We start from the raw sequence: 21,026 nt of genomic DNA on the forward strand, positions 1-21,026 counted from the left end.
GGCAGTGGAGTAGAAGTACAAAGTAACATGAAATTGTATAATTACAGTACTTGAGTGAAGGTACTTCGTTACGTTCAACCCCTGCGTTTAGCCTATTGAATGCCTCTGTTGTCCTTCACAGCGATGATGTTAATTAAACCAAATGTTGCATAAGTTCAGAACCTAAATGTCAAAGTAGTACATAGTGTGTACATGCTCCTTTATTAAAGCACTACTAAGCAGAACAGAGGTCTCCTAAAGAGCATCACAGACGCAGTCATTATGACATTTCCTCTGTGGAAAGACCACAGTGACTCGCTCCGTTTAGTTAATCAGGAGGTTCTTTGTTTGCTCCTGTGTGGTCGTGATTCTGTGCCAGCTGTGTCCTTTGGCCCAGTTTACTGCTTTCAGGGGCCGCGTGTCGGCCTCTCCAATAGAGGTCCGTCAGCAGAGGCAGAGCTCCAACACACTATGTACATGGCCTTTGGTTTACACAAGCCGTATAGCCCCCAAACAAACATGGTGGACGGAGAGACAGAGGCGGGGTTTGTCAAATAGAAAGCAAAACTGCATAATCCAGCTTGTAGAGGAAAACAAAGAGTCACGTTTATTGAGAATGACATGATGCTTTGATGGTAACACACAGAAAATATACCACAAAATATACAAAAAAAATGTCTTTTATGTTTGGTTCATGGCTTTAATATGAAATCAATCTACCTGCTCTAATTCTTTGAATGTAATCACTCTAATCTATATTTTTCACATGTACAGTGTTAGCTGTATACCCACAGTGTGTGAACTGTACAGTGTGTTGGGAATAAAACCTATGCGCTGTACAAATATGCTTGTCTGGCCACTATCATTGGTGTTTTTAATCTTATCTGTAAACACAGTAACACATTTATGTCGGAAAGTAAATAAATACAGGACTCCACCTGTTTATTCCTGGCAGTAGGCAGAGAATTTAGGAAATCAAAATCAGTGGTAGAAAACGTGTACTTATCTAAAAGTATGTGAATGTAAAAAAACACCTGAATACATGTAGTAGTCCTTCATTAAAAATTCCTCTGAAGCACATTATCAACAAAATATACCAAAGTAAAAAAAAAAGACTTGTTCTGCAGAAACATGCCCTCTGTGACTGCTATATTATACATTAATAGACTGTTACACATTAGTGTGTAAGCAGCATTCTATTGTTGTAGCAAAGTCACAAGAGGTGAATTCACTCCAACTCCCCATAAACAATAATGTTGAGAACCACTTAATCTTAAACAAGGTGTCGTAATCCATACATTTATAATCTTATGACATATTGTTAAGTCTTAATCTGTAAAGTAACTAACTAAACTGTAATACAACTGTGTACAATATCTACTTCTGAAATACAGCGGAGTAAAAGTAATATAAATACCCAAGAAAGATCAAGTACCTAAAACAACATACTTCAGTGCAGTATTTGAACAAATGTACAGTCACTTTCCAGCACTCAATGAAATGTTCAGAATACATCATTGAACAGTTGACAGCAAAATAAAAAATGAAGAATAATGAGAGAACACGTTTTTTTGTGTTCTCTGAGGGGGTCAGCGGTGCGTTTCGGGAACCTTGGACTTCTAAAAACCTGACTGCAGCTGACAAATTGTGCTTTTTTTTGCCCGCCAGTGTGTGTTTACATTATTTTCTCACCCACGACAACATGAATGACTTTCTCAAATTATTTATTAATGATTGGTCGTTTCCCCCCTGTGTCTCATTCTCTGTATTTCCCTGTATATTATGTCCCAACAACATTTAAAACGGAGGCAGGGGAGGGAGTTGTTGTGTTGTGGGGAGCTGTTTCTGTTTGCTGGTGTATCATCAGCCTGGATAGGGGAAAGGGGAGGGGAGGAGAGGGGAGGAGGGGTTACAAACCCGGTCCCGCGGAACATCCTGCGAACACATCTGAGACTTGGAACAAAACGCTGCACAGTTTCGCCTCACGCGTCGCCTCCGCGTCCCTCAGCTGGATGGCACGTCGTTTTCCCGCGGGAGGAGTCCCGACACTTTAGATAAAGTCGCGAGCTCGTTGTTGTGGAGTTGCCTCCGCGGGGTCGATGTTCCTCTCGGACTTTTTTGTGTTTATGTTTGGACTCGCGGCGGTGGGACATCCGGAATGGGGGATCCGTAGGAGGAGACGACGCTCGCTGGTGTGCTGTTGGTAAATAGAGCGCACCAACGCGCGCGCGCGCACAGCGGCCAAACGCACGAGATGGACTTTAAGAGGACACAATTTAGAAGGTATTTTTTTAATATTTATATTTAATATAAAAAAAAAAAATATATATATATATATAATCACAGGAAAGTTTGACTGCTAATATCTTGTAGCACGTTTTTTTTATGTGTGCTACATCCTGTGCATCCATGCGAACTGACTCGCTGGCACAGGAACACGGGATGTTATCGATTAGTGTGTGTGTGTGTGTGTGTGTGTGTATGTGTGTGTGTGTGTGTGTCAACGAGAGATGAAGAGAGAAGCAACAAGCTGGGAAACCATTACTTTTATTACCGCTGAGTTACCCAAACAGGCTGAAAGGAGCATGATTTCATTTTCACCATCAAATCACTGTATTTCCATCAATGCTCCCAACCGTCTCTCTGAGGATCAGGTTCCTTCATTGGCTTGAGCTCAGCAGTAGTTACCTTTTTGTTTCATGTGCTGCTGCATTTCACTGGAGATGGCATCACATACACAGCAGTTTACAGTATCTCATGTTGAAGTCTGCGTGAGTGCATCCATCTGTCAGTTAGCCTCCATGTATGTCTTCCTGTGTGTGTGTGTGTGTGTGTGTGGGAGATGGCGATCATCGTGAGAACCAGAGTTTGAGTCCCAGAGGAGATGAACTTAATCTTTGCTCGAAAAGGAATAGCCCTGGAGTTACAGAGAGTGTACACACACACACACACACACACACACACATTCCTACAGTGTACACTATCCCACCATGATCCAAAAGTTCTGATCCTCTTAGATGCAACCGATCCTATTAATGTATGGAATGTGCTGTAATGGGCTTTCATAACACACACTCGCTCTGTGAGGTGAAAACACGCCACACACATGAAGAACATATATATTGAAACCATATGACGCACACGTGTGGAGAATCTCAGAACATGAAAGAGAGAAAAAGAGAAAGAATAGTGTGCTGACGAGGACAACAATGCTCTCTCTGATCAGAGCCTGCGAATCTCTATCCAGTCCTTTCAGTTCATTACACACACACACACACACACACACACACACAGAGTTCTGTCATAACCGATTAGAGGACATCAGAGTGCTACATTCAGGTCCATTGATATCCCGCAACAGTGCTCAGAAAGAAAAAAACTGCTCTCTTGTTGTGCACTTGGCCCGGCCTGTGGAAGTGCAGGGGAAAACTAAAGGAATGGCAGCCAAACAGTAGTCTAATGTTACTAAATGTTTTCTTCATGTGGATTACATCTGGAGAATGATAGAGCATGTGACTCAGGTTTATTTAAGGATTCTTGCAGCAGAAATCATGCAGACATTCACATGTGAGCAAAACTTTAAAGCTGCTAAATTTGAAATTCAGAGCATTAATATAGCAGTAAAGAACTATTAGCTGTGTACAGATGTAGTGGAGTAATGCCCAGCTGAGCAGAGAATTAAGTCCCTCTCCCTCTCTGTGTGTTATAATCTGAGATTTTCTGTGCTTTGTTTACGTAGACGGGCCGGCTAGTGTGTCGCGCGTTGAGAGCCGCGTGGAGACAACAGATATGCTCTGAATTTGAATTTAGCACTTTTAAAATAAGTGAAAAGGGTCCGCTTTACAATACTTAAGTGATGGCAAGTCGAGAAAAGTATTTTTCAAAGCAGTAACGTGAGTAAGACTGATGTAATAACTCTGCTATATTAGCGCTGGTGAGCAAAAAAAACGAAACAAACGAGAGGTACCGAAGAAAGCGTGTGTGTTTGTGGAGGTTGTGTGTGAAAGACGGATGTGTTTTGTGCATTAGAGAGCCCTGATGCCTCGACCCACGACAGGAAAACACACCGACATTCTTGTTATGAGGGTTCTGGTGGTGAGTGCACAAACACATGCACACTCTAACGTAAAATAAGACGACCAATACATTTTACTTTCTCGTTCTCTTCCTGTCCACCAAACTGCGGGCACACGTGACATTTTCTTAAAGATGAAATTGGTGATCAAGATATCCCGACAGCAGCACCATAAAATAGAGTAGCGTGTTCTCTGAATGCAGAAACAATGACTTTCATCACTTCCTATTCTTTTTATTTGCAGATAAAAATGATCTTGTGGTCTCACAGAATATTTGAATTTGTTTCTATAGTCAATGCATTAATATAGAAGTCACTCTTTTACTAAAATGTGTGCAGCTCGCAAGATTAGCTGAAAATAACTGTTTTTTTGCCAGATGGCAGCGACATTAACGGGAGTGTTTTGATAATCAGCTGTTTTATAGACTTAAAGGTGAGAGTTGTGGCAAGTGATGGCGTCCCTCTGTCTGGTTCTTCTTCTGCTGATTCACTTTCTCCTCCCCTGTGCAGAATTAACAGACTATTAAAACAAACCGCTACGGGACGTTTGTGTGTGTGTGTGTGTGTGTGTGTGTGTGTGTGTGTGTGTGTGTTGGAAATGAGGTGTGATGTCTGTGTGTGCGTTTGATGAGGAGGCGTCGGCCTAAATGTGTAACCACACAACACAGCTGACCAACGTATACACACCTGTGGCCCTGCATGAGAGGCTGCCCTCAAATTACTGTGCGTGTGTTAGTTTGTGTGTGTGTGTGTGTGTTTGTGTGTGTGTGTGTGTGTTTGTGTGTGTGTGTGTGCATCTAGTCGTATAAAATGTGGTTTCGTAACATCTCCAGATGTGTTTTTCCCTGTAAACTGGGATTGAGAGATTTACTGCTGATTAAATAGACTACACAACACACACACACGCACACACACACAGACACACACGCGCACACACACACACACACACACAGACACACACACACACAAAGTATCTTTCTCAGTAGTATGTGGCAACAAAACAAATAATGCAAATAAAGTTAATAGTCAGTGGTCAGTGGTATCCTGTTGTTGCAGTACAGCCACTGACATCACTGGTGACCATAGCGACGCGGACAGTTGCCCCAGCAACGATGAGGCACACTAAAATTCAGACAACGTGATGTGGATTAGAGACCTGTAAATCCTTCAAGAATGACCATCATACACACACACACACACACACACACACACACACCTACACACTCACACACACACACACATCTACACACACACACACACACACACCTTTGGCCGTCGTGGGTTCAGCTCACAGTAACTTATTAACTAATAAAGCAGAACTTTGTTTTGCCCTCTAGATCTGCATTCCCCCCGTCTTCCTGTCTCTCTCTCACTCTCCTCCCTCACCTCTCTCTCAGGTTCATGAACTGCAGGGTCCCAGCCAGTAAGAGATACCAGCCCACTGAATATGAACATGCTGCAAACTGTGCCACACATGGGGTGAGCCAAACAGACACACAGACACACACACTTTCAGAGTAAAAGTGAGTTCTTCTTCAGTTTTTCTGGTTTACTCGCCCGATCCCACACCGTCCCCGGGCTGCTCTGCGTTTGGTTGGACTGTCAGTTCAGAGCAGCCTCTGAAAAGATGGAGGGCATTGCGAGGAATGAGGTGGAATATGGAGGATTTTGGGCCGTGCCGTAGAGGCTATAATCTGTGATTCAGCCTGTAGCTTTCTCTAATCTGCTGTAATCCCCGTGCGCTTCCGCCAACCGCCAGAAAGTGAATGAAACAGACGGACAGACATGGAAGGAAACAGAGAGAAAACGTGGCCGTAATGACTGTAAAGCCTCAAATGCACTGGGGTTTTCTGATTCATTCATTCATTGTTTCATTCATTCATTCAAACAGTGCAAACATTTCGGAGGGCAGCGTATCCCATAAACATCAAGTATCATCTTCACCGTTGCTAGATACAGAATCAGTAAAAGGAGTAGTTTGATGTTTTGGGTTGGATGAGGACATTGATCCCACTCTCAGTCTCATGTGTGTACGGTAAATGTGAAGCTAGAGCCAGCAGACAGATAGCTTAGCTTAGCATCAAGCCTGGAAACAGCTAACGTTAGCCTGGTTCTGTCCAACGGTAACAAAATCCACTTACTGACATGTTACGAAACAGCAAATTTATGTTTTTTACACTTTGTGTTTTGTACAGATTAAACATACACGATATAACATCCCAGGCTAGCTGTTTCTTAGTCTTTGTGCTAAGCTAAGCTAACCGGCTGCTGGTGGTAGCTTCATAAACTAGCATACAGACACGAGAGTGGTATCAATCTCCTCATCGAACTCACGGCAAGAACGCAAATAAGCAAATTTCCCTAAATGTTGAACAATTTCTTCCGCAGAGGTTTGCAGCTGTTTCTTCTGGATTCAGAGAGACAGAGAAGAACGTTAGCAAATGTCAGGAACACAGATGTTTTAGGACAAATGCAGAATAATTCTCCCACAAGAAATAAAATCTACCAAGTAAAATGTGTCTTTCGGATCTTTTCCAGTTGTGGATCCTTCCCAGTCTGGTGGGCGGCTCTGTGCTCTACTTCCTGTCTGTGGACCAATGGCATCGTGTGGCGGCCTGGCTCTATGGGAGCGGTCTCACCGGCCTGTTTGTCACCTCAACACTCTTCCACACCGCTGCCTGGAAAATCAGCCACCTCCGGTGTGTGTGTGTGTGTGTGTGTATGTGTGTGTAGCAGAAAAACGCTGGTAGGGATTTGGCAGATGTGTGTGTTTATGTGCTGCTCCGGTAGACATTTACATCACACTCAGACATACAGTTTGTTAATTAGGACAGAGCCAGAAGGGCAGGGAGCAGACGACAGATGTGGCGTGGTAATGAAAATACTTCACATCAACTTCACCTCGCACCCTCTCAAAAAGCATTCACTCACATATTAACAGTCAAACGCACACTCACATTATGTAACTAAGAATGTGGGGAATAGACACGCACTCTTAATTAAATAACTCCTCTGGCATGTCACACATAGTAGTCCCAAAGGACACAACAAGCCCTGTTTTATACGTTGGAGGACAGGGTCACGGGATGTTTGCTTCTGTGCATGTGGGTGTGTTTTCACAACAACCAAATATGTCTTCTAAAATGTGACACCTGCCATGTACTGAAACAAACTTTAGTCCCTAGGTAACTCAATCCTGTCCTTACGAATGTGTTTTTTTTTAGCAGACTGTGTCCTGTGTAGTTAGAGATTATGGATTAAACTGCATAAAGGTTGTCTCGATTTATAAACGAGCTCTCCCTCTCTTTGTCCGTGTGTAGGAAGGTGGAGCAGCGTTTCCACATGTGCGACAGAATGGCCATCTACTTCTTCATAGCAGCCTCCTACTCTCCTTGGTGGGTCAAGGAGCTACACACACAGTCTGCGTGGATAACGTACCCGGCTCAGATAGTGACCGTCCCCGCTGTGTGTCTCCTCAGGTTGATGCTGAGGGAGCTGGGGCCCTGGACGTGCCACATGCGCTGGCTGATATGGGTCATGGCTTGTGTAGGATCCATGTACGTCTTCTTCTTCCACGAGAGGTAACACAGCCTGCCTCTGTGTCTCTCCCGTGTCCCCGGTTTGACACAATTAACCTGAGACCAAACTCCCGTCCCCCGAGTGTTTACAGCAAACACTGGGCTGCTGTTTGAAGCAGAAACAATTACATAGAAGATTAGTTAGTGTTTTCACGTCGTCTGTTTTCTACCTGCAGGTACAAGCTGGTCGAGTTGTTTGGATATGTGGCCATGGGGGTCGTTCCTGCTTTGGTCATCCTGTCTATGGTAAGCACAAAACACAAACCTGCTTCTGGGGGAAAGAAAAGAGCTTTCTGCTGTGAGCCGTCTTCCGCTGCAGCGGGCTTCCTGCTATTGTGTTGGAATCACACACTCTCAGTATTTAAAGAACCAAACAGGTGGTTTGTTTGAGCCCATTACCTTCAAATCACATCTAGTTACTGTAACAAAGTGCATGTTTTAGATTCACTTTGTCCCAGGTAAGATTTTATTATATTGTAATATATTATATGACAGAAATGATATATACTTTATATTTTTTATTGTCTACAAATCCCATGAAAAGACCAAAATCAATAAACCTTTAGTCTGTCTCTTAATACTGTTCTACCTTGTCTGTGGTTCTCATCCTTAAGCCTATTCATTCCTGCTGAAGATGTAAATCTTTAAAAGTGGATTAGAAACATATAATTGTATAGTTATGTTTTCTGTCAAAAATATCATTTACTAAAGCTTTTTTTTTTTTTTACAAACTTTATTGAAACAGATGTAAAGAGAGTAACAGATTTGTTGGGGACTATTTCCTACAGCAGATTAATTCACATTTGAACAAAAGATTCTGTGTTCTTTGGGAAACATTTGGCAAAAATATGAAACACAAAGTATTAACAATTTTAACATTTATCATTATTCATTTTTTAAACTTTTTTTGCAGTAGTAAAGTACAAATAAAATAAATTGAGCTAAACATGCTCTTTATTTGTTTGAACTTTATATTCTTTACTCTACCGACTCTGCACTTATGTGACTGTTTGAACTGTTACAGGTGGAGCGTACAGGTGTGTGTGAACTGGCGGTGGGAGGGGTCTTCTATGTGGTGGGCACGGTCTTCTTTAAGAGCGACGGCCTCGTCCCGTTCGCCCACGCCATCTGGCATCTGTTCGTCGCAGCAGGAGCGTGCATTCATTATTACGCCATCTGGAGGTACCTGTACTTACCCGGGCCACTGCTGCAGACATCGAGGTGACCAGCCGCTCTCACCTGAGATCATCGCACAGTTCCACGCCACGCGGCTTGACTGAGAGAAGGAAATTCAAGTCACGAGACTGTGTTTTGACAACAGCTAACCGGACTCACGAGGCTACACCTGGAGGGACGGTGACGACATGATCTGACCGTCAGCACTGACAGCTGCAGGCCAGATGAAATTCTCCACTGTTGGGGCCAAAACCCTGGGACCAAACACTCTTACTGTCATTTCAACAGGCTAATTATAGAACGGACTGATGCGTGAACATTCAGCCCGACGGGACCAAACGTGTTCAGTTAAAAGAATAGTTTGACAATTTGCTAAAGCGCTTCTTCACACAGAAAGCAAATAAGCCGATAAAAATGTCAAACTATTCCCTCAATCAAACATCTCAGTAACAGAACTTATACAGTCTGTGACTACACTTGCTGAACTAGCAGAGACCAGTTGAATCCACCCTTTCCATATTCCAACCATAAGAGATGTGCTAAAACCTAAGCCAAAGGCATTCCTTTACACTGGTGCTAACCCCAACTTTATTTTAGTTTTGTCCATTTTGCACAACGGCAAAGTATGAAAATATAAGAGTTGGCACATACAGCACCCTTACTTCCAATGGTTTCATAAACAAATACACTCTGAGGTTGACTTAGTACTGCATCCCCCTAAATGCTGGACACTGGCCCTTTAAGGCAAGTTAAAATGATGAAATATTTTAGCGTTAAACATGTTTTCTACAGTACATCATGTCAACTGTAACCTTCATTTGTAATCATTTTATCCAACGGTTCATCTTGTGAACCGTCTGCCATCGAACAGTCTGAAGAGCCGCAATGCATTTTGGGGCGGTTGAGTGTGTGTCCAATAAGCTCACGCCTCATACTCTGCTCATGTACACATGTGGGCATTTCTCACCATCACAAAATCCACACTATGCAGTTGGAAGGCAACTACGTTCAAACTACGTTGTCAAACTTAGTATGAATTGTAGGTTAGTATGATATTTCGAACACAGCCTTTGACTGCATTAAGCAACCTGCAGACAGACTTACGGTCACTGTGTAGCAGCTGGGTGACGCACCGATACGAGTTAACAGTTGAGCTGCTTTTCTTCCAGATAAAGGTCGACGGTCGAGGATAACTGGTCCATTTGTGATTCTGTTGTGATTTACATTTGTCTTGAATCCGCCTAAAAATCAAGTCTCATAATTTACTGTCATGTTATTTGAAAGATAAAAAAGTTACACTAATCTAGAGCTAGTGTAACACTGTGTTCTGGGTCACATGTTACATTCACAAAAAGTGATTGTCTCGTTTAGAAGACGATGATTGCGGCTCTTATCCTTGAGCACTTCCTAAAATCGGACAGAATTAACACATGGGCATGTTATACACCATTGTTTCTCTTTACAGTCTTCATTTTTGTGCTTCTTCGTCCACTGCATAGAGCACACTTGCAGGTTCTCCCGAACCTCTAGAAGTGGAGCACTTACTCAGGAAGTGAGCTTTTTTTCTTTTTTAAATCAGATGATCTATTTTGTAAAATTGTATTTTCACTGAATTAAAGAAGAGACTCTATATTACTCTGGGAGGAGTCGGTGTATTTTGTAGTTTCATCACATCAAGTGTCAATCAAATAGTCATTTATTAACAAAAACAATGTGCACATTTCACACCAGATTCATCAGCGTGTCCATTTCATGAGGGAATCTCTAAAGTGTGAATTCAAAATGATGATGTGTGGTGTGAATATCAGTGTGTGTGTGTGTGTGTGTGTGTGTGTGTGTGTGTGTGTGTGTGTGTGTGTGTGTGTGTCACTGTGAGTGTGTGAGGTTGGTGAGGGCCCGCAGTCGCAGGGGCATGGCCACGTTGGAGTCTCTGTGCCACTGGGGTGTGGTGACGGGTGGGGGAGGGGTCAGGACGCTCTGAGCCACACCGGGAGCCTTCAGCAGCGACCACAACTCCTCACCTCGAGTTACTATGGCAACAAGGTCTTCTTCATCCGAGCACCAGGCGACTGGCCCCCCTCTGGTTACCGTTCTTAGCTTGGAGAGGAACAGAGACACCCTGAAATAGAAAAGAAACACACAATTACATGAGCTTATACGAGTAAAAATATATTTAAAAATCTAAGTGTGTGTGTGTGTGTGTGTGGCTGTCACCTGGGTATGAGGTCATGCGATCGTGACGCCAGCTTAGCCAGAGCGCTCATTAGAGAGGTGACGACTCTTGGGACGGGGCAATCCGCTCCAGGGGGCGGGGCGGACGACGTGATCTCGAACAGCACCGCCTCCAACGTCTCAAAACAGGAAGTGATGAGCCTCACGGAGCAGCGAGAGTCACACGACGCCGAGAGGTACTCTCCCAGCACCCACACCTGAACGCCAAACAAGTTCAATATTGTCTCGCCGTCAACGTCTTTCTTTTTGTTGCACTTTTTATTTGTTGTGATATTTTACACACATTCCAATACAATGGAAAGGATGCTGAGATTTGAGGATCCAGAACATACACAAAGGAAAAAGTATGATCCTCAAGTCAGCACGGTCCTCCTCTCTGCCACCCTCTGTGTTATGCAGACACGCATACAGTATCTTTACCACGTGTGTGTAGACTTCCTCTTTGCTGTAGACCTTGGCTGTGGCTCCAGCGAACTCCAGCAGCTCGTGAGACTGGCCCACTACCAGAGACGGGTGGAGCTTGCACATCCTCAGCAGGTGGCAGCTGAACACCCTGCAGAAAAAGAGGAAGTGAGGAGATCAGGGTGACGACAGACAGAGTAACACTTTAGCTCCACCGAGTACATTTTGGTGTACCTGTGTATCTCTTTGTTGTATTTCGGGATGTTGAGGAGAAGGCTGCTTCTCTCCAGCATCGCTTGAACCAAGTGGGCTAACAGCTTCTCATCAGCTACCTACACATGCATAAGATGGTTTTCATAAGCATTTTAGTGTGCAGTAGTTGCAGTTGTAATGAATTGAACGTTTAATCTCTTCACCGCAATGACTGTGTCGAAAAAAATGTGCAACAGCATGGGGACAGTCTGTGCACACTGAACGACTCTCTGCCAATCAGCAGTCTCAGCCAGCAGCTCGTGGAGCGTGCTCAGTCGGTCTATTGTGTCACCTGCGGAGCAAGAGAGAAAAGAGCAAAGACAGACGTTTACCTGCAGCCACTGTTGTGATAGACAGTCTTAAAGACACAGTCAATATGAATTAAAATACACTGTCTGATGTCATAGCTATCTGCATCGGATTCATGCAATTTGTTATAAATATTCACTAATATTATACAAATATTTCAAAAATGTTTCATAAACCGCTGTCTTTTAAAAGGAATAGTTCGGAATTTTAGGGAAATATGCTTATTTGTGTCTACAGTACATATGAAGCTACAAACAGCAGCCAGTTAGCCTAGCTTAGCATAACGATGGTGAGACCGATTAACAACTTATATCAGGAGAAAAAAAGGAAATTCCCAAAATGTCAAACTACTGATATACACCTGAGCCCGCCTCCCCTCGAAGCAGGAAGAGGAAAAGCCCTCGGAAAGATTGGTTTCGAAATGCATCAAGTGACAGGAGGCCACGCCCCCCCGGCTCAGAGATGGGCAAACAAGTTGACCTGCAGCACACACACACACACACGCACACAGTAAAGATGGTGGTACATAGTAAAACCAGTCTGTTAGGTAGTTTTGCTCTGATGTACCTGACTTGTAAGACCAGCGTGGCAGAGAGACAGGGCAGGTCCAGCAGAGTGTGGAGAAGCTCCACTGCAGTTCCAGCTGTCACCAGAGAAGGCAGCAGATCCACAAAGTCGTCCACCACGGCCGGGCTGTCCCACGCTAAGAACTATTAGCAACAGACAGACAAAGAGCAGAAGGCTTGTGTAACCCTCACGTGGTGACATGTGCTCCTCACCAGCCTACAGAAGGCATGCGTAGAGTATAAAACAGTCAGAAAGATCTCTACGTGGATGCGTGGATGCGTTTTCTCAGGTTTTTACCTTCAGCAGGTTTGGGAAGGAGTGGGAGTACTGTGGGACTCGGAGCTGTAGGCTCTCAAGGTTCAGTCGAAGGAAGCGTAGAAACTCGTGTGCCAGGAATGGGTCGTTGAACAGCTCAGCGGGGAACCGTCCGAACACCAGCGTCCACACACTCTCACAATCCACCGCAGCCATCTCGCCTGGACAGGTTCAAGTACACCGTTTTAAAATGAAAAAGCTTCTGTTGTTCGTGAATCAAGCTGCCGAACCGTCGACGTGAAAGAACTTATGTGCACGACTCCATACTCGTGCTTGTGTATTGATGCGATTGGATGTGAACACACACCATGGTTGAGGTAGAACTGAGCTATGGGCAGCAGCACTCTGGCGAACGACAGGTCTGAGCTGAGCCGACCAAAGAGCGCCTTGATGCACGGGAACGTTCGGAAGACCAGCGAGGCGTCCTCCCCACACACACAGTCGAGGATACACACCGCCTCCACCAGACACTAAGAGAGGGAACAGGACGGACGCATTGAAAGGCACCAGTATAAAGTCCTGGTTCCAATGTTGTTGGAAAGATGCGAAGTCTGTGTCGATCACTCTTCAAGAAGTCTGATCTTTTTACTCTATTTTGACATTATTTCCTATATTTCCCCCCCAATAGCTTTCTGCTCGCGGATAGATTAGATGAAATGTATTCAGCCGTTACATGTGTAGCTGTGCAGTGGCGAAGAGGACACGTGTGACGCTGAGGTGGAGGCTTGATTGTACCAGAAACCAGAACCAGAACACAGACTCACCGCCTTCTGCAGGTCTGTATCCGTCCTTTTGTGTGCCTCTGAGACAAAAAGAAGAACAAACATTACATCAGTTCACACTGACACTGAGTAAACTATAACGTACTGACACAAAAGAATACAAGACAACCTTACCCGTAAGCTTTTGATTCAAAATCTGGATTTACAACTACGCAACCTACTTTTCTCACACACACACACACACACACACACACACACACACACACACACACACACACACACACACACACACACACACACACACACACACACACACACACACACACACACACACACACACACACACACACACACACACACACACACACACACACACACACACACACACACACACACACACAACACACCACACACCACACACAACACAGTTTAACGGGCGCACACTCACTGCGATCGCTCTGCTCGATGAGGCGTTGGCAGTACTGGAAGGCCTTCTCTCTCAGACGCTCCTTCGGAGGCAGCAGGCGGCTGGAGGAGGAGGTCGCTGAAACCATGGAAACCACCGACCCGTCCACCTCCGACCGGTCATCTGCAACGCGGGAGGTCAGAGGTCACGACAGAAAAGAGGATTTATCGTCATCGTGGTGTACTTTCAAACTGCTTGTTGCCGAACGGAGAACAGGAGTTATAATGATTCGAAAGTTGTTTTTTTTAAATGTAAATCACAACCTTGCCTTGATTTACAGAAAACAAAAAACTTCAATCAAGAGGGACTTCTCATTTTAGCCGCCAGAACTACGTGATTTAGTGGCACGTTTAGTAATTTAACCAGAAACTCCACCGGGCACCGTTAAACTTAAACCTTTAGGATTAAGCTGGCTGTTGGGGTTTAGATCAGAGATGATTAGAAAGGTTTAAAGACAGTTAGGTTAATCATTGATATACATTGATATAAATTAGATATCTATATGCATACACTGTACTTTGATTGAATTATTAATGAAGATTGAAGACCTACAACAAATGTATCGTATAGAGTATTTTAAGTATAGAAATATGAAAGAGAATCTGAATGCGGCCACCTGTTAGAGCAGTTTATTAGTCATTCGTCGCTGCGATTCATCCATGGAGATTAGAGGAAGAGTAAAAGGTGAAAATGTAGTTAAGAAGTCACAGATCAGGGCGGTTTGTTAGATCGAGTGAGTTATTTCGAGGGTCGTGAGTTGAACCCCCAAAGTTAAAAGAGTTTAGTTTCTGTGCAGCTTCTTAGAGGCACGCGCATGCAGGGACGGTCCACGAACCTCGCGCGTCTTACCATTAGAAAAGGAGTGGGAGAGGCTGAGCTGCAGCCTGTTTGCTGGAGATGATGACAACACAGAGCAGGACATCGGGGACGAGTGGTATGAAAGGTACTTTGAGACTGATGTTCCTTGCATGTTCTCTGTAGCTGTGACATGAAGCAATGAGCCTCTATAGCATGGGGAGGCAAACGGTTGTGTGGTTGTTGTTATTATTATTGACGGGAAAGGTCATACCAGTGTCGGCTGCATTGTTGCCGTTGGAAACAGAGTGGTAGGTGAGGAGCCAATGGCGGAGCATGGAAAAGGAGTAGACGTTCATCCACTGGTCCTCAGTGAAGCTCTGGCCCACACACAGCACAGTGAAGAAATCCCCCGACACCGTCCCATCCAGCTCTGCTGTCGGTACCGGCTGATAGAAAAACACAAAGTTATTTTCTCCACTTTCTACATTAGTGAAAGAGTGAATATGAAAGTGGATTGCGTACCTGACGTGACCTGGGCCCCGTGAAAAACCCTCCTGAGGGAGCACCGCCTCCCTGAGTGATGCTCGCGTAACGCAACCAATCCACAAGCTTTTTACTCAGGAGGGTCACGTGATCTGTAAGTCAGGTGGCGGGAAGGACAAAGGACGCTGATTTGTGTGCATGTGGAATTCGCTCGATCACTGATTGGATGCCTTTTACATTTTCTATTTCAACTTTGCCCCACTCTCTGTCTGCTACCTGCAGTGAGGCACTCTGGGCTGTGTGTGAGCACGCTGTTGAGGATCGGCAGGGTGTGTGTGAGCGAGTTGGCCGGCCCCTCCGACTGTCGGCTGTCCAGACTGCGGAGGAGATGAGCGCAGAGTGACGACACATCAGCCCTGGATCCAGCCTGTTGGGGGGTTTAAGTTTGCAGGACAGTGTTTATGTCATCTCATATATTTCTCAAAATAAAGAAAAAAACAAAAACACACATTACTGCACACCTGTGAGAGCAGCAGGGCAGCAGCATGACTGTTGAGCTGAGTGAAGTTCTCCTGGTTGTAGTTCGCTTCCTGACCAGAGAGGGGCAGTGTCTCTCTGAGCACAGCTGAGCTCAGCACCTGAAACTGCTCCGCAGGTGACGAGAGGAGGGATTGAAGTCTCTTCTGAAGCTCTGGGGGCAACCTTTGGTCGGTGATAACAGAGGAGACGTGCGGCAGATATGTTACGAATCAAAGCTCACACTGAGTATTAAAGAGTTTGGAGCCGGAATAGAAGATTGATGACTGGGGAAGTTGAAGCTCAACATTGTGGCAGTTTTGTGTTTGCTGACTGAGAGGGCAGGTGAGATCACCACAGACAGTAAAAGGGGGAGAGGGAGGATGAGGGAGTGAAGGAAGGAAGGAAGGAGTTGGATAATGGAGCAGGTTGAAAGGAATGAGGACAGGAAGGGGACCGGACAGAGGGATCGTGCATAGTGCATGGTGTATGGCAGGTGTCGGTGGGAGCCCTTACGTCCTGGTGTACTTGGTAGCAGAGAGGATGAGGTGCAGCCTCTGCAGGGAGTCGACAGCCTCATGGCCGAGCTCCTTCCCCTGGAGCAGCTTCACTAATCTGCTGTGAAACTTCTGCAGCTCAGACTCCTGAATCTCTCTGGAAACGACACACAGAGCACCTGGTTTTGCCTCTAAAAAGTCCTTCTAGGCGTACTGCTTAAATATTTCACCACCTAATTATTGACACATTAATCACCTCCATATTTGATCACTAATCAACCCTTTGACACGAAAGCAACGGTTTTAAACAAAACAATTTACAGTAAATTACGTTTAAATAGTAACAAAAACATCGACGCAATAACAGAAATAATTGTTAGCAGTCCTACTGGTGATAAACAGCTGTTAAATTAACTCTAAATGAACGAAAACATTAAAAGTTTAAGTAATATGACAAAGCGTAGTGGGGTTTTGACAGGCTACTAGCTTTAGCATTGTTAGCTTAGAAGAGGAAATGGTAACTCGACGAGTGTAAAGCAGCTGAAGAGAGGAACTGAAGGTGGCGGAGGAAGTTCTTCTTTGATGTCTTTCCTTACCTTGCCTGTTTGATTAAACTTTCCGAGCCGTGAGAGTACATTATGAGAGAGAGTCTGGCATTCCTCTGCTGTCTCTGACTGCAGCGAAAGGTAAACAGTGCGGTCGCTAATCATGTCCTGACTGGAATCACATGACCGTCACGTTAGTTCCGTCTTCACTGAGGGGGAAGTTATGGAGGTCCGACTGGTAACTCACTCACGCTTAATATAAGCCGTCATGAATGGTTTGTATAATACGTCATAAATGGTTTATGGCGTATTGTATTGAGCGTGAGTGCACGTAAAATCATAATCTCCGGTCAATTATTGTTTTTGGCTAACAACCTGTTTTTTTCCCACTTCAATGAAGTATTAGTTAGCTTACTTCAAATTTATGTTTCAGTCTTATTTATTTTTCTTCAACAGTTTTAATTGTCTAAAAATGTTATTAAACACGTGCATTTGACTGCTAATGATCCCCCAAGTAGCATTTCTTTCATCCTATGAGGACCAAACAGAAACAAAAACCTGTGTTTTACAGCAGGGGGCTTTAGTATGTCTACCCTCACTGATACTGGAGGAATAACACACACAAACAGGTTATTTACATGCATTTTTTAAAGTAATTGCACATTACTCTTTCCCTTTGCGATATAATCCTAAAATTCTAAATTTCAGATAGAAGATGGTACAGGTTATCCACTGTTTACTCCTCTAATCCCCGTACTTTAAGTAAAAAACGTAAAGGATCTCTATCCACCACTGAATAGCAATATTTACCTTTTTGTCAATTAGGTTATTGATACAGATGTATTTAATGCTGATTATTTCATCTGATATTTCATGTTTATGGTTAATTTACGTTAGTTGTATACATCATGTATTTACTTGTTATCTTTGTGTCATTTAAGAACTAAACATACCTATATGGAAGAGTGAGCATGTGTTGATCACGAGGCAATAAATGACAATTGAAAAAATAAAGATGTTTGGTTCATTCTTATTGAACATTACGCCTAATTTACCTTCCTCATTGATTTAATTGTCACACTTAAATCCTGATTTGAATGGTTAAACAGAAGAGGTCAAAGGGCCGAGATGAGAAGATATAATGTTGGTCAAATGCTGTGGTCCAAATAAAATGACTTCAGTTTTATTACCATTGAGTTACAGAAAGTTTGACTCGAGAATGTTTTAATTTTTCCCCTCTCAATATAAGTTGGCGTGACAGCGAGCAGCATGGATCAAGAGGAAAGTTGTAGACTGGTGATATCCAAACGAACATCTGATAGTTGAGCACGACGTCCTGTTAGCGGCTGCCACGTCACACATTTATATTTCTGTAGAAGCAAGAGTGAGGGTAGGATGAGTCATAAAATTCTAGCAAATCTCCAAAGGATGCAGCAGGAAGGACAAGAATGGGAGAAAAGTAGACACACAAAAAGAGATGAAAATAGTCAGACTTTAAATGGGGAACTTGCGGTTGAGACTTCATTTGCATTTGTTCATGCTGATTTGTTTCTTTCCTTCTCAAATGTTTTTCACAAGACAGACTTTCAAAAGTAAGCCTACTGCTTCGGGCAGTAAGGCTTTGCTTTATGTTTTGATGCTTTTAATGTTTTTCTGTGAAGCACTTTGAATTGCCTTGTTGTTGAAATGTGCTATACAAATAAACCTTGCCTTGCCTTCCCTTGCATCAAGAGGAAGAACGTCCCACCCAAACTTCAACATCAGAAATCGGATGAGAAGAGCAGCAATGTCATCGGCTCTACATAAAGCCTTATAACAAGGCGTACTATAGGATCATCTCATCACTGGTAATCAAGGCATCACATGTATCACCTGCATTAACTTGTCACCTTTGTTTTCGGGCTGGTTTCAGTGAAGTTTCTTCATGTGTGAGTCCACAAAGATTTGAGACTTGAGATAAATCCTCATATGTTAAGTTCAACTTTTACTATTTAGTTTGGATACAACTTGTTGTATTTCTTTTTTCAATCACAAGATGGTGCCATCATATTTAAAGCACAAACAGGTGACAAGTTAATGCAGGTGATACATGTTATGGTTTGATCACCAGTGATGTGATTATATTATATGATGCCTTGTTATGTGTGAACATGTTTTTGGAAATGTATAAAGAGTTGTTTGTAACTTAGACTTCTTCCTTCTGACTTAGTAAAAACCACTCCTCCTCTGGGTGTGTGTGTGTGTGTGTGTGTGTGTGTGTGAGAGAGAGGAAGAGAGAGAGAGTGTACTGTAGCATTGTATTTGCCATCTGGTGGCTGTATTGTTACAGTGCAAGTCAAAAGTTGCAAAGAAAGACAATACAGAGATTTTAAAGCCTGTCAAATTATTTTAATCAATATTAATATTTGCACAAATAAATGTCCAACACCAGCAGAATTACTTAGTGGATCTTATTGATCCATGACAAAATGGAACAAATAAGCTATCAAGACTGACAATGAGCAAACATGTCATTTGTTTGTGCATTTTATTTTTCCAGCTCAGGGAAAATGTTCATTGTTTTGCGTCATTTTCTTTTTTTGAATCATGATGAAAGTAGCATTGAATTGATTACATGTAATAACAAATTAATACATACAAATGATTAATTTCTACATTTATGAACACAATGTACAAGAAGAAAAACAACAAAGGATTGTCACCGGCCACTGTTTTTTATTCCAGATAAGTTACAAACAAACCCCTAGTATAGTAGTATACTTAGTACCAAAACAACGTAGGTTTTGCTGTGTTCACATAGGCGTGTGAATGTGCCACAGTGTGTATATTACATGTGTGTATATTACACATTCATATCTACACACGTACACTCCTACATGTATGAAAGCAACAGCAACGTTCTGTGGTTTGGGCGTCTGGCTGACACTTACACATTGGATACTTTTAGCCATATTTGGGTTTTCACGCCTAAACAGGACTCTGAATGACACAAATATAACAAGTAAATACATGATGTAAACAACTAATGCAAATTAACCATAAACATGAAATATCAGATGAAATAATCAGCATTAAATAAATCTGTATCAATAACCTAGATAATTAACAAAAGCACAGGTAAATATGACTAAATCGATGCTTTAAATACACGTATACTGCCATCTAGTGGTAGAACGGGTGAACATTTACTTTGCGAGTCCTTACCGGCTACACTCTGCGTTCACTAAATCAACACAATACAGTGGACAAACAAATATCAGTGCCAACAGCAATATTTCTGTGAACACAAAAATGACTTTGATTAAACTATATCACGAACTGTATTGCATTGGTTTGAAACGAAAAACGAGGATACCATGGTATTTCCGTATTTTGGTTTTTCCGAATTAACGGTGAAACAGATGACTAAAACGTACACCGACCGCCTCACCTCTCTGCACTAAACTTGTTATTTCCATGCGAGCTCACACCGCCCACCGGTCCGTGTACGTTTTAGTCATCTGTTTTACCGTTAATTCGGAAAAACCAAAATACCATGGTATTCTCGTTTTTCGTTTCAAACCAAGAACGGGAAAACGGAAATGGGCGGTCGTATTTCCGTTTTTGGTTCTGAATTCAAAAACGGAAAAACCAAGAACCAAAGTCAAATAAGGTCCGTGTACGTTTTAGTCATCTGTTTTACCGTTCAGTCGAAAATACGGAAACACCATGGTATTCTCGTTTTTCGTTTCAAACCAAAAACGGAAAAACCAAAGTCAAATAACGAGCCGTATTTCGTTTTTGCAAATCCCTTTTTTGTTTTTTCCTTTAAAACGAGACGCAGAGCACAACAGGTAACCCGGAAATAAGAATATTTCAAAATAAAAGTGAAGACGATATAATGACCGTATGCAAGAAATTAATACATTCATTAATTAATTAATTAATCTGGGCCGATGGGAGTGCGTTAGCATCAGTAGTTGACTACATGCTGTTTAATATTCATTTATCTATGTACACAGCAATAATTAAGTTTTCGATTAATCGGTGCATTGATGTTTGATGCAATACAGTTCGTGCACTGCTGTCTGTCCACAGGTCTCAGTTTTCGGTAAGTAAGCAATTTATAACCATA

General features: G+C 43.0%; 2 protein-coding genes and 1 long non-coding RNA gene across 7 annotated transcripts in view; 2 read left to right on the forward strand and 1 right to left on the reverse strand.

Annotated features, from left to right (window-relative positions):
* The first annotated feature begins 1,943 nt into the window (after positions 1 to 1,943).
* Positions 1,944 to 10,443, forward strand: mmd2a (monocyte to macrophage differentiation-associated 2a). The gene is made up of 7 exons (XM_076084924.1): positions 1,944 to 2,262; positions 5,452 to 5,533; positions 6,593 to 6,753; positions 7,375 to 7,449; positions 7,534 to 7,635; positions 7,809 to 7,878; positions 8,657 to 10,443. The coding sequence occupies exons 1-7, from the start codon at positions 2,234 to 2,236 to the stop codon at positions 8,855 to 8,857; spliced, it is 720 nt and encodes a 239-aa protein (XP_075941039.1). The 5' UTR covers positions 1,944 to 2,233; the 3' UTR covers positions 8,858 to 10,443.
* Positions 10,444 to 10,488: 45 nt separating this feature from the next.
* On the reverse strand, positions 10,489 to 17,116 carry ap5z1 (adaptor related protein complex 5 subunit zeta 1). 5 transcript variants are annotated; one of them, XM_076084920.1, is made up of 18 exons: positions 16,964 to 17,116; positions 16,387 to 16,524; positions 15,876 to 16,056; positions 15,631 to 15,781; positions 15,394 to 15,506; positions 15,143 to 15,317; positions 14,923 to 15,054; positions 14,056 to 14,196; positions 13,650 to 13,687; positions 13,193 to 13,355; positions 12,868 to 13,046; positions 12,571 to 12,713; positions 12,365 to 12,483; positions 11,859 to 11,986; positions 11,677 to 11,774; positions 11,461 to 11,593; positions 11,023 to 11,237; positions 10,489 to 10,927 (listed from the first exon to the last, which is right to left on the reverse strand). In XM_076084920.1, the coding sequence occupies exons 1-18, from the start codon at positions 17,002 to 17,004 to the stop codon at positions 10,675 to 10,677; spliced, it is 2,541 nt and encodes an 846-aa protein (XP_075941035.1). In that variant the 5' UTR covers positions 17,005 to 17,116; the 3' UTR covers positions 10,489 to 10,674. The 5 variants fall into 5 exon arrangements, with proteins under 5 accessions (XP_075941035.1, XP_075941037.1, XP_075941034.1 ...); XM_076084922.1 differs by lacking the exon at positions 14,923 to 15,054; XM_076084919.1 differs by having other exon boundaries at positions 12,365 to 12,713.
* A 3,642-nt stretch (positions 17,117 to 20,758) lies between these two features.
* LOC142943102 (uncharacterized) overlaps positions 20,759 to 21,026 on the forward strand; it is a 2,542-nt gene continuing 2,274 nt past the window's right edge. The window contains exon 1 of the long non-coding RNA XR_012952055.1: positions 20,759 to 21,002. This is a non-coding gene — a long non-coding RNA (uncharacterized LOC142943102). The remainder of the gene's footprint in view (positions 21,003 to 21,026) is intronic.

The sequence above is a fragment of the Anarhichas minor genome, unplaced genomic scaffold, assembly GCF_050575085.1.
Source record: "Anarhichas minor isolate MPS153535 unplaced genomic scaffold, ASM5057508v1 ptg000007l, whole genome shotgun sequence".
NCBI classification, from domain to species: Eukaryota; Metazoa; Chordata; class Actinopteri; order Perciformes; family Anarhichadidae; genus Anarhichas; species Anarhichas minor.